Raw genomic sequence first — 14,370 nt, forward strand, 5'->3', positions numbered from 1 at the left:
CGTGGCAGACTCCAATGGAAATCTCTAGTTCTACTATCTCCTTGCATTAAAATAGTAACATTGCGCCTTGGACGGATTCCATGCGCCTCTTTAGATCCCCTAACAAAAGATCTCCCATATCTCCCAACACCAGACTCGAGCCTCCCCAGTCCAGCGGACTTGCAGATGGTCGATGATCCCTTGTATTTGCTCCTGCACGCTTCGTCTGCGCCATTGCATGCAGGGATCCTAGGGCGTGAAGCATTCTCTGAACCCTCACCCTCAGAATCCGACGCATGGCGGCAGACTTGGCCTGGCCTTGAACCACGTAAGTTCCAAGACATAGATTCCGATCAACTTCCATCTCCAGCGTTACGCATCCCTTGGCCCATGTGTTGCGTACCGAGCGCTGAAGCCGCCGGGCCGAGATGCCTGGTTCTTCTTGTGCTGACCAGAGCGCGTCGTTGGCCCTGTCCATAATCTGAGCCGAGCGAGCGGCTAGGCGCACGACGCCCTCCAGCATGCCAATAACTCGTTCCGCGAGAAGCGCGAGACCGATAACAATCGGCTGATCTGTAGCCAGACATGAATCTATGGGCTGATTAGTGGAAGGTGGGTGGTGGCCAGCACATTTGGATATGCTATGCTGGAGCGCGGAAAAGTCGGACTCCGCCTCGAGCACCAGATCTATCGGTGGCAGTGATGACGGGGCTTCAGATAGTTTCTTTTCAAGCTTGGCAGAGCGCTGGAGTATTGCCGTATAGCAGTTACCCTCATCATGAATCTCCTGTGAAATCCGTGATTGGGGTGTAATCGGGTAGTTGACCTCTAGTACTTCTGGCGTGCTTCGTTGTTGAGGATCTGGAGGCTTGTCACCCGGAGTTTGCTTATGCGAGTGAACCCAGACGTCTACCGCTGAACGAAGTAGGTCACCGCTGTCTTGTTTTGTCGATCGCAACAGCTGAGATAGTGAGGCGACGCTCGTTCCAAGCTCGTAGAAAGAACCATCTACAGTAGTAGCAGCCGACGAAGTTCCAAGAGAGTCTGACCGGGGTTAGTGACTGAATGTTGCGTGTATTTCCACCGTACTCACTGCTAGGTGATAGTGTATTTCTGAACAGAGATGGAGAGCTAACATCGTCGTCTTCGGAACTGCGTTCGTGATGTATTGGAGTCGCCTCACTGACGTGCTTTCTGGGCCGGCCAATGGGCCGGAAAGGGCTGTACAAGCAGTCGAGACCTCTGTGGTTACAGTGTCGGCACGATGGCTTGTCGCGGCTACACCGGACTTTGTCATGAAGACACCGGTCGCAAGATAGACGAAATCTAGGTGATTTGGAGTTTGAACTTGAAGTCACCGAAGTCATGATGTTGACAGACTCGTAGCAGCAAGATGACGAGCTAACAAGTTGTCCGCTATGCACCATGTAACGCCCCGGCAAGCTGTGGAGTGTGACAACAAGATAGGTGTCGAATTCTCAAGGGAAAGAAAGCGCTTAGCCCAACGTTGTCAATGTTTCGGGGCTAGGTGTATTTATCTACGGGTGATGTTTACAGCCTGGTGACAATGCAATGCTGTTAGAAAGATGGATAGGTCCCAGGCGTAGAGCTGAGAAATTAGCTGGGGTAGTGAAGAGCATTGCTGACACAGCTGAGCGTTCACAAACTCGCCCGCCAAGTCCTCTCGAGTAACTAGTACTACTTACGTAGACACACTAACCACTGCCTAATACACCGCACACGACGCGCGTGATAATATACGTACACTATAACTCAGATTTGACTTACCTGAAGACAACCGAGTTACTTCTATTTTGCACCTTTATAAGTATACTATTTCCTCAGTCACACTTATTGCGCTACTAGGTAACTGATGGCTGTATTCTGACACAGAAGCAATGATATTTTTGAGAAGACTAGGCCTATTCCAGGCTGTAGTACTACCTAACTAGTTAGATACAGATCCTGTTACTTAAGCCATACTTTCGAGGACCTTGCTATGACTGTCCTGCCAAGGATATTCGCTTTCAAGCGAGCGTATCAACTCCTCATGTTGAGGGGACCTTAGTTTAATTGAAGTTGCAAACTTCGCCGGCCTACTAGCCACGCCCGGTTGAAACGTAATCGACGGCACGATCGGTACTCCGTCTTTCACGACCTGACAGACAGTATAAACTGAAATCGATTGGGCAATGGTTAGCCAAATGAAATTATCAGCGAGAATGCGACCGGGGCAAACGCGACGGCCGAATCCCCAAACGAAGAGATGAGGATCCCTCTCCGGTTCGTGCCCGTTCGTTGCGAGAAAACGATCAGGCTTAAATGTCATCGGATCTGGGTGCACTTTTGGGTCGTGTGTGAAATGCCTAGATTCATTGTAAGAAGACAACTATTCCAGATTATTCATTGCTGTGCACTCACCAGACATTGGCAAAGATTGTAGATCCTTTGGGAATGAGATAACCTTCGTAAATGTCATCATCGGTGGTAGTATGAGGGATACCCATAGGAGCAATCGGATGCCAACGATAGACTTCCTTGACTAATGCCTCAACGTATGGGAGATTCTCCCGGTCAGCCATTGTCGGAAGTCGATTACTCCCTATAACTCGATCAATCTCCTCTTGTGCAGCTCGTTGAACCTCCGGAAATATCGTCATCGCTAGATAAAAGGCTTCTAACGCCGATATCGTCTATGGATAGGTTAGGTCGCTCCCTGTGAGAATACTAAGCTGGGACTGAGCTCACCGAATCTACCCCTGCTGTGTACAGCGACATTGCTGAGAATTTATTTGTGTGTTTCTCTTCCTCCCCTTCTTCTCCAGCCTCTAACAGTCGTGACAAGAACGAATTCTCATGCTCGCCTCGTGACATTTGATACTTTGTGAAGGCATATGGCTTCTCCGTCACTTCGGAAAGCTCAGCTTGCCATTGGTGAGCGATCTTCTTCCAGCCCCCGCCAGGCATCCATTCAGGGATGAATCTCACTACTACACATCAGTAACAAGATAAACTATTAACACAAGCGCACACGTACTCCATGGGAAAATGTCAGCCATGAATGCCCCTGGAACTGCAGCATGAACAAAATTCTCCATCGCTTCACTAACAATGTGAATTAGGTAATCTTTCCCTTGCGGCTCGGCAACGTAGCCGTACGCCATCTTCAAGATGGCTGTTCCCGCTTGTCTTTGATTCTCGATGATCAGCTAATGAAACGAAACGCTCTATCCGACATATAGGAATAGTACCTTTGAATGTGGTCCATGAGCGCTGAAGGCGTTCTATACACATTCAGGAGGAAATGGGCTATTTCAGTCTCCTGTAGCGCATAGAATTGCGCCGCAGAGGCCTTTGTCCCAATTATTCGGTTCAAATTCTTACGGATTGTTCGCCACCGAGCATTTGGAGCACTGCCTCCAGGGGTGTTCTTCCACCCAATTCTGCAACGTTTGTTAGAGCGTGGTACTCTTTTCGACGATGCAAAGAATGGATGGTTGTCGATTTTCACAACATACATCTCACCAGCTACTAACTGTCTCGGTCTCGATGAATACTTGATAGACCGCTTCTCAAATAGTTCGAAGGTCATGTCTGCATCGTTAAGTATGATTATCGGTTGGCCCATCACTGTAATGGAGCTAATGGGACCTGTACCAGTTAACTTATCGTCCCAGGCAAGGACAAACCCCATGAAATAGCAAATCATTACGCACCGTATTTTTCCTTATGCTTTAGCCAGTGATGACATTCCATTCCGTCCCCCTTGGGCAAGTCATTTAAGTTTCCAAGAATAGGAAGCCCTTTCGGACCTGGAGGTAGAGCAAGACGCTGGCGATAGCGCAGGGATCTCACAATGTAATATGAGAACGCGAGCGAAGCGCCTAGAAAAATAATTAAGACTTGCATCTTGTCATACAAAAGGAGGGTCTACTAAAGACAGCGCAGGAAATTGTCCAATGCTCTATGCGCCAAACGAGCAATCACTACAATTACCTGGGGTTTTCATTGTTATAATCGTGCTAACTATCACTATTAGGCAAGTAAATCGTAGTTTGGCATCGGGCAACCGAGTTGAGATATCGCCGTTTCCACGATATAGTATTGACCTCTTCTACCCTTACCTTAGAACGCGCCCAATATGTCTGGCATACAGAAGCGCATATACAGACGGACCCTTAACGTAGCAACCAATGCGACGATATTATTATTAAATGCGGGGCCGTATTGAGCCGACTTTACGTCTTCGGCACCTTTTGCAACCGCCCGAAAAAATAGCCGATGCAGAGTATGTCATAAGTTGAACTACTTGAGTGCTATGTCGACTGATTGTTAAGCAATCATGGCAACCAGCACCCTTATTCTGCATGTTTCGAGAGCTAATTAGCATACTTAGTGGACTTGGTAGATTACTAGTATGAGGGTGTACTTAGAGTATGATCGACCGTGCACGACGTGTACAAGGTAGGAGATACCATTCGACTGGGATGACTCCATGTCTATTCATGAAACTCTGTTGAACTAGGTAAGCTGAACGCAAAGATCGAGACAGTAGACCCACAAGCACTAGACTGTCTTCAGCTGGGGCTTGTCCTCACGTACCTTGTGATTTCAGTAACTGAGTAATATCAGTGGCATTCCTAGGGTCTGCTAGGGCTGACCTGAAGTTCGTACCTTAGGATCGTCTCCGAAAAGGAAAAGTGAAAGTCAGACAGTGGACACGTCACAGCCCATGCATCATCATCAGCAATCTCAGAGCTAGGTTCGGTCATTGCCAAACAAGTTGACATGCAGGTCTGTCGTGATCGTTGCCAAGACGGCTTTCGGGTATTTTTTGCTACATTTATTTCAGGGGTGTTTAATGGATACCTGTCGATGGCGGGAGGCTTAGTTGTTTTAGGCAAAGCGACGGGTACATCTGCCTTCGGCTCCTATGTGTGAGTACCGACAGTCTCTACATTAGTGTACATTACGATTAGCTAATCTACGCAGATACTCCAAGGGTGTAGTAAATGTAGATTGTATAACACAGTGCATAGTTGTCAAATGTTGTACTATGTTTTGGTGAACGAATCTCTATATTTGAACACTGATTTTGTTGATATAGCCCGCTTTACACTGTACACGCAAAATGCTGTTGGTATGTCTTATCCAACACTCGCCTCACAAACAAAAGTGCTCAATAATAGCTCGGTTGCCGCTAGCCGTCTGATCATCGATTCCGATTCGAATGTTCTTGAGATAACCCTCAGGTGCGTAAGAAATTTCAACAGACCGCGCGCGTTTCGATTCAAGAGAATCCTCAAAAGTTCATTGTACTCCTCACGGCAACTGACTGTGTAACCCCCAAAGAGAACCCCTTGATTGTCTAGGCCAACTAGCGGCGGGAGACCAGAAGGCGATGAGGTATTCTTATCCATCGCCCTCGCCACATGCTTGCACAAACGGGCTAACATATGTGCTAAGAAAGTGAGCATCATCATGTTCTCAATGTGCAACACGCAAGATGTACACTCCAACATCTCATTACCCTGGCGTAACGCGTCTTTGTGTGTCGCTAGAGCCAGGTCTAATGTCTCGATGCCCGAATCTGCGAGTGAGTCGACTTCTTCCATCAATAACATCAACCGATTTAGGCATCTACACGAGGGTGAGACAGACGATGAGGACGATCCTATCACCGAACCTTTGACGGCTTTCCCGTCGTCAACGATGTCACCTGGCGCGGGTGTTAATTCGTCGACATAGTGATCTAGTTCTGCCATCCTAGATGGAAAAGAGAAAGGTGTACCCTGAGTCGACGTGTTCAAAGGCTCCAAAACTTCAGATGGGGAACCCGTAGGAACTAAGGTCATCAGATCTGACTGTAAAAAGTCGAAGAAACCGCCTGACCCGATGCCCATAACCATGTCTCGCCCTTCGAGGGCATCATTGCTCCCCACAACATCCCATATAAAGGTGACAGGGTCACTGAGAGATTCTGTCAATGGTGACAGCACATCAACGTAGTTTTGTGCAGACTTGAGAGGAGGCAATATGTCCGTGGAGAAGGCGGGAGTGTTTGTAACGGAAGGGGAAGAACTAGAAGATGAAGATGATAATGATGACGATGATGATGATGATGAAGACGATGACGAAGAGGATGAAGAAGAAGAGGAGGCCGATGATGGTGCCGAGTTTCGAGATCCGGGCCCTTTCTTGTTTGCTGGAATGTATTCACAAACGCGGGAGAAAGCGCGGCACCGATGACAGCCATCCTTTTCCCCGCTACACTTGACTTTCTTCGCTCGACAATGTGAACAGGCGTGCGGCACGATTGTCCTTGCAGTGACCGGATCAAATACCTGGGGCCTTTCCACAGGCTCTCCTTTACTATCTAGTTTCCAGCTGCTGAACATTCTTGAGAAGAGGTTATACTGCCCAAAGTGCTCTAAAGAAAGGATGTCAAGCTGGAGCAGTGACTGTGTCTATATATCTCTGCTTACTCCACTATCAACTAGCTCTCACTGCAGGATGGCGGCGCCCTTCTTCACTGATACGTGGCCACCCTTGTTCGTGATATCAAACTAACTGATGTAGCTCCCACGGGCATGCTCATACTAGAAAATAGTCCTGGCTGTTAGTCCTCAGCGTTCGGGTTGGTGGAATGCCAGTTAGATCTAGATTGACCACGAAGTCCATATACATTCTCGCTTAGTGATGACCGTGAGAGCAGGATCCATAACCATGTATTTAGATACAGGTTCCCATACAGCCGCCAATCAACTCGTGTTGTCTAATACTCCCGCAGAGCCCCTGCCCTGCGGCTTACCGGCGCGTGGGTGGCGTAGGCGGCGTGGAGAACGGACTATTCTATACTCGGCGGATGACGCGATACATACCTGATACGGCATCCACCATGACCCGATACCAGGATCAGATAGCATGGCTTGATCGATTACCATGGCATATGTATACACCCTATCGGCTATAGGGCCATATTTTTTCTTACTTCTCTGAGCGCGTTAGGTGGCGATTCCGTGTCCATCCCTCTTAAGACTTACGTATCTTGTACGTTTGGGATGGCTGTTCCTGGTGTACGGGCTGTAACCAATGCTGTCAAAGCGCTAATAACCAAGGCTAGCGCGTAATAATCTATTTTTATTGGGGGTTTAGCACGTTGAAAGGTAGGTAGGCGTTCGAATGTATGCATGAGTGTGTAAGGGTCAGGTATGGTAGTACGTGTGTGACTAGGCACCTACATGAAGGTCCAGTAAGGCCACATACCTCAAAAAAGTAAAAGAACCGTTCACGTAAAGGGTTAGGTATGCGGCTTCGGTTCGTACATAGTGTTTTGAATTCCACGTTGGTGCCAAGAACTCATCACCCACTATATAGGACGATTAGGTGCCAAAGGAAAACCACCGTTGGTTCACCGGCCGTGGGTTTGGAACGATCTTCGCACCGAAATTGGTAAAGTGGTATTGCTGTACCCGGGCCCGCCCAGTTGGAATCGCAATGTGCGCGAGTAGGGGGGCTAAGACCAATCCGGGGCAGGACTGATGACTGTGGTCCGCGTCCTGCTAGCAGTGTTGGGATTGTTGCTCTACTGCTTGTGTAAGATCTAGGTATGCTCACGTAAAACCAGCTGATAAAGAAAAAGTTCCAAACGGGCCCCACCGATCGTATAGAGCTTGGCTGTGCATCTGAACATATGTTCGGAACCAAGTGAGCTAATTCGAATTAACCTGGCATCTTGTGTGGGATTCTCATAATCTCCATAGTAAAGAAAATCATCGTATGGTCGTATCGTGAGATCCCGGGAGAACGGAAGTGCAATTCGGGCCATTATTGTGCCTGTGCTCATTATCAATTGTTGTGAACGTGTTACTCATATGCGGCACTGACTGGCTATCTGACATTTACGCCTAGGTGGGGGAGACACCCGATGGTTAACTCTGATAGACGTATGCCGTACTCGTTTCCGAAACGGGTATTTTATCTCACTCCCGGGGGCTCTGCAATAGCGCCCGAGGAAGGACCCCTGTCTAGCCGGTGCGGCGTGGTAACGTCCGAGGGTGTCATGGGTTCTCCCGGGACGGGGGTACATTACTAGTCACCAGGAGTCTTGGTACAACAACCCTAGATCATCTGTGCTTACGATCTACGTGACGGTCTATACACAAAACGCCTTGGTTGGCCTAGAACGTATGACGGAAAGATAGGGTTGACCTGTGGGTACCCAGAGAGACCCAGAGGTACTCGCGGGCTCATTCAGTGCCATTTGGGCTCACGCGCTCTGTGCATTGGTCGGGTTGAGCAAGCCCTATGGGAAGATAGGGCCGAGCCAGGTGTGTGTAATTAAGTATACAGCAGAACTGCGGAGCTTTTCATATCCACTTCGCGATGTTCCAGGCTTGTAATGGAACAAGAAAGTACTCTAGATTACAAATGCTATCTCAAGGTCCACCTCAAAGTACATGGCAATTGTGTCAACTTCCAACACGGGGCATTTCGTGGTTGAAAGGAGCGGGGTAATACCACTCCAGGAGCCAAGATAAGGCAAAGTCGTGCGAGCTGACAAGTTTGAAGGAGAAAGGTGTCTTTAATGTCAGGAATCCCGTTTTTTTGGCAGGCAACAGACGATTGAATTACGCGGAAGTTCATCAGCGCCCCAGTAGTGTAGAGTATGTCCTGGCTCCATGTTTTAAAAAGCTTCAGAGAGATCAGGCCTGTGGTATAGAAAAGACACACTGTGTTAGGACTGGGAGAGAATAAAGAGTTAGATAATATATAGTCAGGAGGGAGTCTGAATGCCCTCGGTAGATCCCTAACAAAACAAGTCTTGCTGCATACCCCATAGGCGGCCCATAGCAGTCCGATTCGTACTAAAGGGATCACAGCACTTGTATAATACTTGACATCAACCGTTGAAGGAGTGAAGGAGAAGGGGGTGGTCACAGAATCATGCGCGAGGGCAATTTTGATTTACTTCGCGAGATTAGATTTAATCACTAATCCGGCAACCCAGTTTCAGCAGTGATTACGATGTATATACTTCATGTTGCGTAACGGGTCTAGGATATCCAGACAGATAATTTCTACTATATAGAGAATATTATTTCTGATCTATAAGGTCATCACATGTGGCGAAATCCCCTGCCGACTTTTAGACAAGATTCTTATACATTATGATTGTGCATATAAATGCTGAAGCATTGGGATAGAAACCGCCAGAGTTGGATATCATAGCATCCCAAATTGTAGCCTCCTATACTGTATCTGCCCATTAGGCACAAACGGTCACATGACCTTTACACTAGTTGTTTGACTACTGATCTGGAACAGGTACATAATTCAACTTATAAACATACTAATAATACTATGGTATGTTTTTGAATCTTTACAAATTAGGTGCAGTTGGTTGTAGCGAAGGTGGTTAAAGCTGAGGAAAGATTTCCCAACAATATAGCTCTCTAGGACAGGCTTGGGATGCGCAACAGAGGCAGACAATACAATTAATCAATTCACCATCGTAGCACTGCATATTTCTGACGAATCCTAGTCAAGAGGACCTAGAATCTAGGAATAACCTATGTTAGACACCTGTATTCAGACTGGCCTACCAGGCAACAAGGAGTAGAGTACTACCCCTATTGGTAATATGGCTGGAAATTTCCTGCTCTTGCCACTGTTGCGTAGTTTCTTGATATTATACTAGGCACGATATTCCATACGCTTCTGTTAGCTCTCTACCGTAATATGCAACTTCCAATCTTATCAATATAGTCTTACTCCTAAAACCTTCACTCCGTTACATCCTAAAGCTTTCAGCTTTATCAAGTAGGCTAAAGCAGCAAATTTTATTACTTCTATATATAAGTTTCCAAAGCATCTGTAACATTCCAGCAATTATGGGTAGAAACCAACATTTCGTCCTTAAGTCATATTTTGATAGAAAGCGCTTTTAGGGTTGTTATAGGCAGCTGGATTAAAGCATACGAGGACTGTTGCGGAGCTAAATACAATTAACAGCATCAAGAACGCTGTTTGATCCTATAGGGCCTGCGCATGATACAATGAGCCCCAGTTCTTCGCTATATAATCGACAGCATCGCCTATAAGGCATCCTCTCAAGGAGCACTCCCTCCCTAAAGACTCTAATAATCAAGAAACACCTTGAACTATTTTAAACCTCTAAGTGGCAGCAGAATAAACAAAGCGACAGACTAGATTAGAAAGCCCAGGCAACTTTGGTCCATTCTTCAGCTGCTGGTTATATCGCAAATTTGAACCTACCGTTCTCTATATTCGACGACGCGTTTCTGAAAGCGATCCTCTTCCGGTTCGACCCCCGGCCAGCTCAAAACATACCCTTAGTCTTAGAGTGTATCGTTGCAAGGACCCTAAGGTTTGCTATAGTAGATCTTCTAGTTATGTATAGGGGGTTGCCCACCCCTTTGAGAGTTGAGAGGTTCAGGAATCAATGACTATTGGCCCCTATGCACACCCTTCTGCCTACCTACTTCGTCACGAACAGCTGAGTATTCATTCTGGGATACCCACCTCTGACACTTAGGGCGTCAGGCTCTAGCCAAAGACCTTGAAAAGGTTTTCCATTCAGCAAGGGCTGCTGTAGAAAGGCGAGCTAGACGAAGCCATCGCGTTAATACATGCCAGCTTCGATTGCTGGACTTTTTCTAGCCCATCGTTTACTTACGGCAAAGGCGGCCGAACTGGGTTGTTATATATGGCTCTTGGCCGGTTACAATCCAGTCCTCACTGCCAACCGCAGTGGGTGCCCAGAATAAGCCATTGGGATCTACCCTCTTCTTAATCTGAAGGAGGCGCTCGTAGTTGGCGCCGTAGAAGGAATCAGCCCACTCGGGATCCATCACATCACCCTCGTTAAGGTAGCCACCCGCACCGGGGCTGATGTCTTTAAGACGCTGGGCGAGGTCATTCGTGAGCCTCTCGTGGATAGCAGCGACCTCGTGCGTGGGCGTATCCTCGTCCCATGTGAGCCCGATGATGTTGAACATGATCACATCACGCCACGCCGGGTTCACCGCACTGTCGGCCGCGTCGGGTGGCGCGTCCGCATTGATGTTGTAATGCACGAGGAACGCCCCTTCGTCCTCAACTAGCCCACGCACTGTGGCTATCGTGTCGCGGAGCAGTCCTGTGTCCTCCCAATTGCGCCGTGGCAGGAGTCGCGATGCTGTGCGACCATATCGGCTTCCCACGACGGAGGTTGGGAAGTGTTGGCTCCATGCGCCGTAGAGACTATCGTGTTCGAAGAAGGTGATGTTCGGGTCGACACCGAGCGCCGCCCACTCGCTCAGCAACGGCTCGACGAGCTGCTTAAAGTCGGCGAGCGCCATGCCAGGCACCATGAACGGCTTGGCGCGCCAGGCGTAACCCCCAGTACCTCCAGGTAGCGGCGACATGCGACAGTACCCATAAGACTTGGCTAATGAGAAATCAGGATAACGTGTCCAGTACGCCTCGATGGCCTTCCAGAAGACATCGTCAGTGATGTTCATGGCCACCGTTGTCGTGTCCCATTCCATTCCTGACACGAGTGTCTTCGGATGTACCTTGACAGTCATCGAGGTGACCACGCCCCAAGTAGCAGCTCCGCCGCCGCGGACAGCCCAGAACAACTCGGTATTTTGCGTCTCATCAGCTGTGATGAAACGGCCGTCGGGGGTGATCATCTCGACACTGAGGACCTATTACACACGATGGAGTCAGTAATTGCCGGATAGAGAAGGGGTTCAGCTCATGCTTCGGGAGTATGTAGGAGTAATGAGGTCCGAAAGCTGCGCAAAAGGTAAAGGTATAACTCCAGAGAACTAACCTGGTCGGAGCCGAGCCCATAGATCGATGTCATAGGAGAGTGACCCCCGCCGGCGAGATAGCCACCTGTCACACCAACGGTCTAGGGATAGAGGCCCAGTCAGTTTCTAACGTCCAGTGCCAATATGAACAGAGAGCAAGCCCACTTACGCGACACTCCCCTCCGACAGCTGTGTATCCCTCACGCTCTGCGGCGTCATAGAGCTCGTACACCATCACACCAGCGCCCAGCTTGAAAGCTGGACCGCTGTAGCGTCCTGCGGCAGACTTATAATGATGGATGACCTTGATGTCGTTCAAATGATGGGTCCAAATCGATAAAGCTCCCTCGCCGGTATTCTTTCCTAGGAAATCATGTCCCGTGTTGCGAATGACGAGTCGAAGGTTCTGATTGCGAGCAAAGTTGACTGCAAGTTGGATCTGGGCCACAGTGGTCACGTTGAGCGAATACGATGGAAAGCCCCCCAGCGTGCAGCTGCTATTGCCAGGTACGACAGCGTCCTGCGGCATACAGGTCTGGCCCACGAATATGGGCGACATGACCGAAGATGGGTCACCAACGCTTCCAAGAGAAGATGTAGTCAGTGGATATACCTGAGCTTGCGCAACTCACCTCTGAATAGATGCAACTTACTGGGTGTCCGAGACATTCCAGTTATCGAGGAGAAACTGGCATTTGCGTGAATCATAAACCTCCCCCTCGTAGCAGACAGCGCCGATAGGAACCGTTTTAATCAATGCACCGTCGCTAAGAGCATCCAAACTTATCCAATCCTCTTGACTGGGATACGTGAGGTCACCCGGCAACAATTTGCACTTAGGAAAAGAAGTGTTGTTGTGAGTAGAACGTGTATTATCAGGTGTGTCTCCATCGAAGGAAAAAAGCGCGACATCCCTAAGACGGTGTAGATCGGTGAGATGGGCGAGAACCTTGTCAGTCAACTGGATCTTCTCAAAGTCGAAAAGAGCACTGTTCTCGATGACCTCGTACGCTGCTGCATCTGAGGAGCTGCGTCAGTCGTCTATTCACTCCGCCCTCCGCGTATGTACGCAATGGTGGGACGACTCACGAATGGCAGGACGATGGGCCCCAAAGCCTTGTGCCCCCGCAGCGTATGCAGCTGAGGCGCCGAGTAGAGACCATTTCGTTGGTCGTAGTAGCATTTTCTATGCTAGAATTATTCCTGTAATCCTTATTTACAGACTGTTCGAAAGCCGCGAGAGGTAACCAACAAGAAGTCAAAGGGCAGCTGGCCATTTTAAATACTACTTCGTAAAACTCGACCTCTAATCATTGCCACATTAGGAAGAAGTTAGTCCTGCCGTACGTAAGATTCTATCTGCATCATGCACAGCATTTAATCCATAAACCCCCCACTCATATGGACGACTATGTGTAGACTATAATGGAATCAGAATAGCGAAGACATTACATAGTGAATTTTTGTCCTTAGAGGTTAGCGTGGTAGCCCAAGCTCGCTAGGCCTATGATCCATAGTGCGGATTAGTTGCTTGGCAACATGATCAAAAACAACAGGGGCATAAACAACAGGGCGCGTGTTTAGGGTACTTTTGTACCTGTTTTACTCGTTTAAATTATACTATGGTAACGATTGCTTTAACCTACCTATTTATTAGCTTATTATCTTTAAATATTGGTTAAGTGACACCGTCAGCTAGAGGGGGCAGCCCTCATGACTATAATAAGGGTAGAGATCTGGGCTTGGAACTTGATGCTATTCACAATATGATGATTAACTAGGGTTGCATAAGTCTCTGATTAACTAACTTCTTCTCGATTGTTGGTAACTTGACTTGACGCTATATATAAGTGGTCTGCCAGCCCAGACCACCTGGGTCTCTAAGGTCTGTTTCAAGAAGCGAAGTCTGTATAACCTCACTTTCCAATATTGCCTGCATGTCTTTGAATGATCATGAACAGCCTGCAATGACCTTTCGTGCACCGAGGTGCAAGGCGAACTGCATGTTCAGCTAATACAGCTTGTACGCGTGTAACAATGACTCTCTAAGGCAGTCTTATCTAGCCTTCTTCTTCCTTCTTCTTCATTCGCATTTCACTATATTAGCTCTCTTCTTGTTTTCGTCTCCCAATGTCCCTCGGCTTCTCTGCAGGGCTGTCTCACCAACCATAACAATTCTGGCAGATCTTGCGTATTAATCTGTAGGTTGGTAATTCCTTGCTCTGTGGATAACTTTGAAACATCTTTGAATAGATCGAGTGAAATCGACCTTTCTGAGAAACTTCTGTAGTGGAACTCCACTTGTGGTTGAAATTGATAATCAATTCACAGGTTTCTATATCAGCCTTGCTACTGATATCAATGCCTAGAACTACCTATAATATCATCCCACGCATTGTGACTTTGTCTATGGCTTGCTTACATGCAGCTAGTCAGAAACATTTATATACGAATATGAAATTGTCCTCTATTCGCTTACCGGTCCTCAAGAATCTCCAAAGCAAAGATTTTCATAGTTTGAGCTCGTGTAAAATTTTGATGCTTAGATACGAGGCGTTGGCCCCTAATT

General features: G+C 47.9%; 4 protein-coding genes across 4 annotated transcripts; all 4 read right to left on the reverse strand.

Annotated features, from left to right (window-relative positions):
• Positions 1 to 46: 46 nt before the first annotated feature.
• Positions 47 to 1,346, reverse strand: F5B22DRAFT_646512 (uncharacterized protein; the record flags this gene model as incomplete). Its single annotated transcript, XM_047978739.1, has 2 exons — positions 47 to 1,023; positions 1,073 to 1,346. The coding sequence occupies 2 exons, from the start codon at positions 1,344 to 1,346 to the stop codon at positions 47 to 49; spliced, it is 1,251 nt and encodes a 416-aa protein (XP_047830878.1).
• Positions 1,347 to 1,951: 605 nt separating this feature from the next.
• Positions 1,952 to 3,888, reverse strand: F5B22DRAFT_646513 (cytochrome P450; the record flags this gene model as incomplete). The annotated part of the gene is made up of 7 exons (XM_047978740.1): positions 1,952 to 2,345; positions 2,401 to 2,672; positions 2,728 to 2,966; positions 3,017 to 3,168; positions 3,231 to 3,422; positions 3,498 to 3,630; positions 3,696 to 3,888. The coding sequence occupies 7 exons, from the start codon at positions 3,886 to 3,888 to the stop codon at positions 1,952 to 1,954; spliced, it is 1,575 nt and encodes a 524-aa protein (XP_047830879.1).
• Positions 3,889 to 4,971: 1,083 nt separating this feature from the next.
• F5B22DRAFT_180495 (uncharacterized protein) lies at positions 4,972 to 6,876 on the reverse strand. Its single transcript, XM_047969405.1, has 2 exons — positions 6,861 to 6,876; positions 4,972 to 6,578 (listed from the first exon to the last, which is right to left on the reverse strand). The coding sequence occupies exon 2, from the start codon at positions 6,375 to 6,377 to the stop codon at positions 5,127 to 5,129; it is 1,251 nt and encodes a 416-aa protein (XP_047830880.1). The 5' UTR covers positions 6,378 to 6,578; positions 6,861 to 6,876; the 3' UTR covers positions 4,972 to 5,126.
• A 3,457-nt stretch (positions 6,877 to 10,333) lies between these two features.
• F5B22DRAFT_180525 (uncharacterized protein) lies at positions 10,334 to 13,190 on the reverse strand. The gene is made up of 5 exons (XM_047969406.1): positions 12,891 to 13,190; positions 12,455 to 12,821; positions 11,971 to 12,382; positions 11,822 to 11,902; positions 10,334 to 11,693 (listed from the first exon to the last, which is right to left on the reverse strand). The coding sequence occupies exons 1-5, from the start codon at positions 12,982 to 12,984 to the stop codon at positions 10,671 to 10,673; spliced, it is 1,977 nt and encodes a 658-aa protein (XP_047830881.1). The 5' UTR covers positions 12,985 to 13,190; the 3' UTR covers positions 10,334 to 10,670.
• Positions 13,191 to 14,370: the final 1,180 nt, after the last annotated feature.

Source organism: Xylaria bambusicola (assembly GCF_022495145.1).
Source record: "Xylaria bambusicola strain CBS 139988 unplaced genomic scaffold F5B22scaffold_20, whole genome shotgun sequence".
Lineage (NCBI taxonomy): Eukaryota > Fungi > Ascomycota > Sordariomycetes > Xylariales > Xylariaceae > Xylaria > Xylaria bambusicola.

Excerpts from the sequence above, each read along its gene's own strand:
- F5B22DRAFT_180495 (XM_047969405.1), bottom strand. The coding sequence starts at position 6,377 with ATGTTCAGCAGCTGGAAACTAGATAGTAAAGGAGAGCCTGTGGAAAGG.
- F5B22DRAFT_180525 (XM_047969406.1), bottom strand. The coding sequence starts at position 12,984 with ATGCTACTACGACCAACGAAATGGTCTCTACTCGGCGCCTCAGCTGCA. Across the intron at positions 12,383-12,454 it reads TGGAATGTCTCGGACACCCA|CGTTGGTGACCCATCTTCGG; the intron begins GTAAGTTGCATC and ends TTCTCTTGGAAG. Across the intron at positions 11,694-11,821 it reads ATGGGCTCGGCTCCGACCAG|GTCCTCAGTGTCGAGATGAT; the intron begins GTTAGTTCTCTG and ends CGTGTGTAATAG.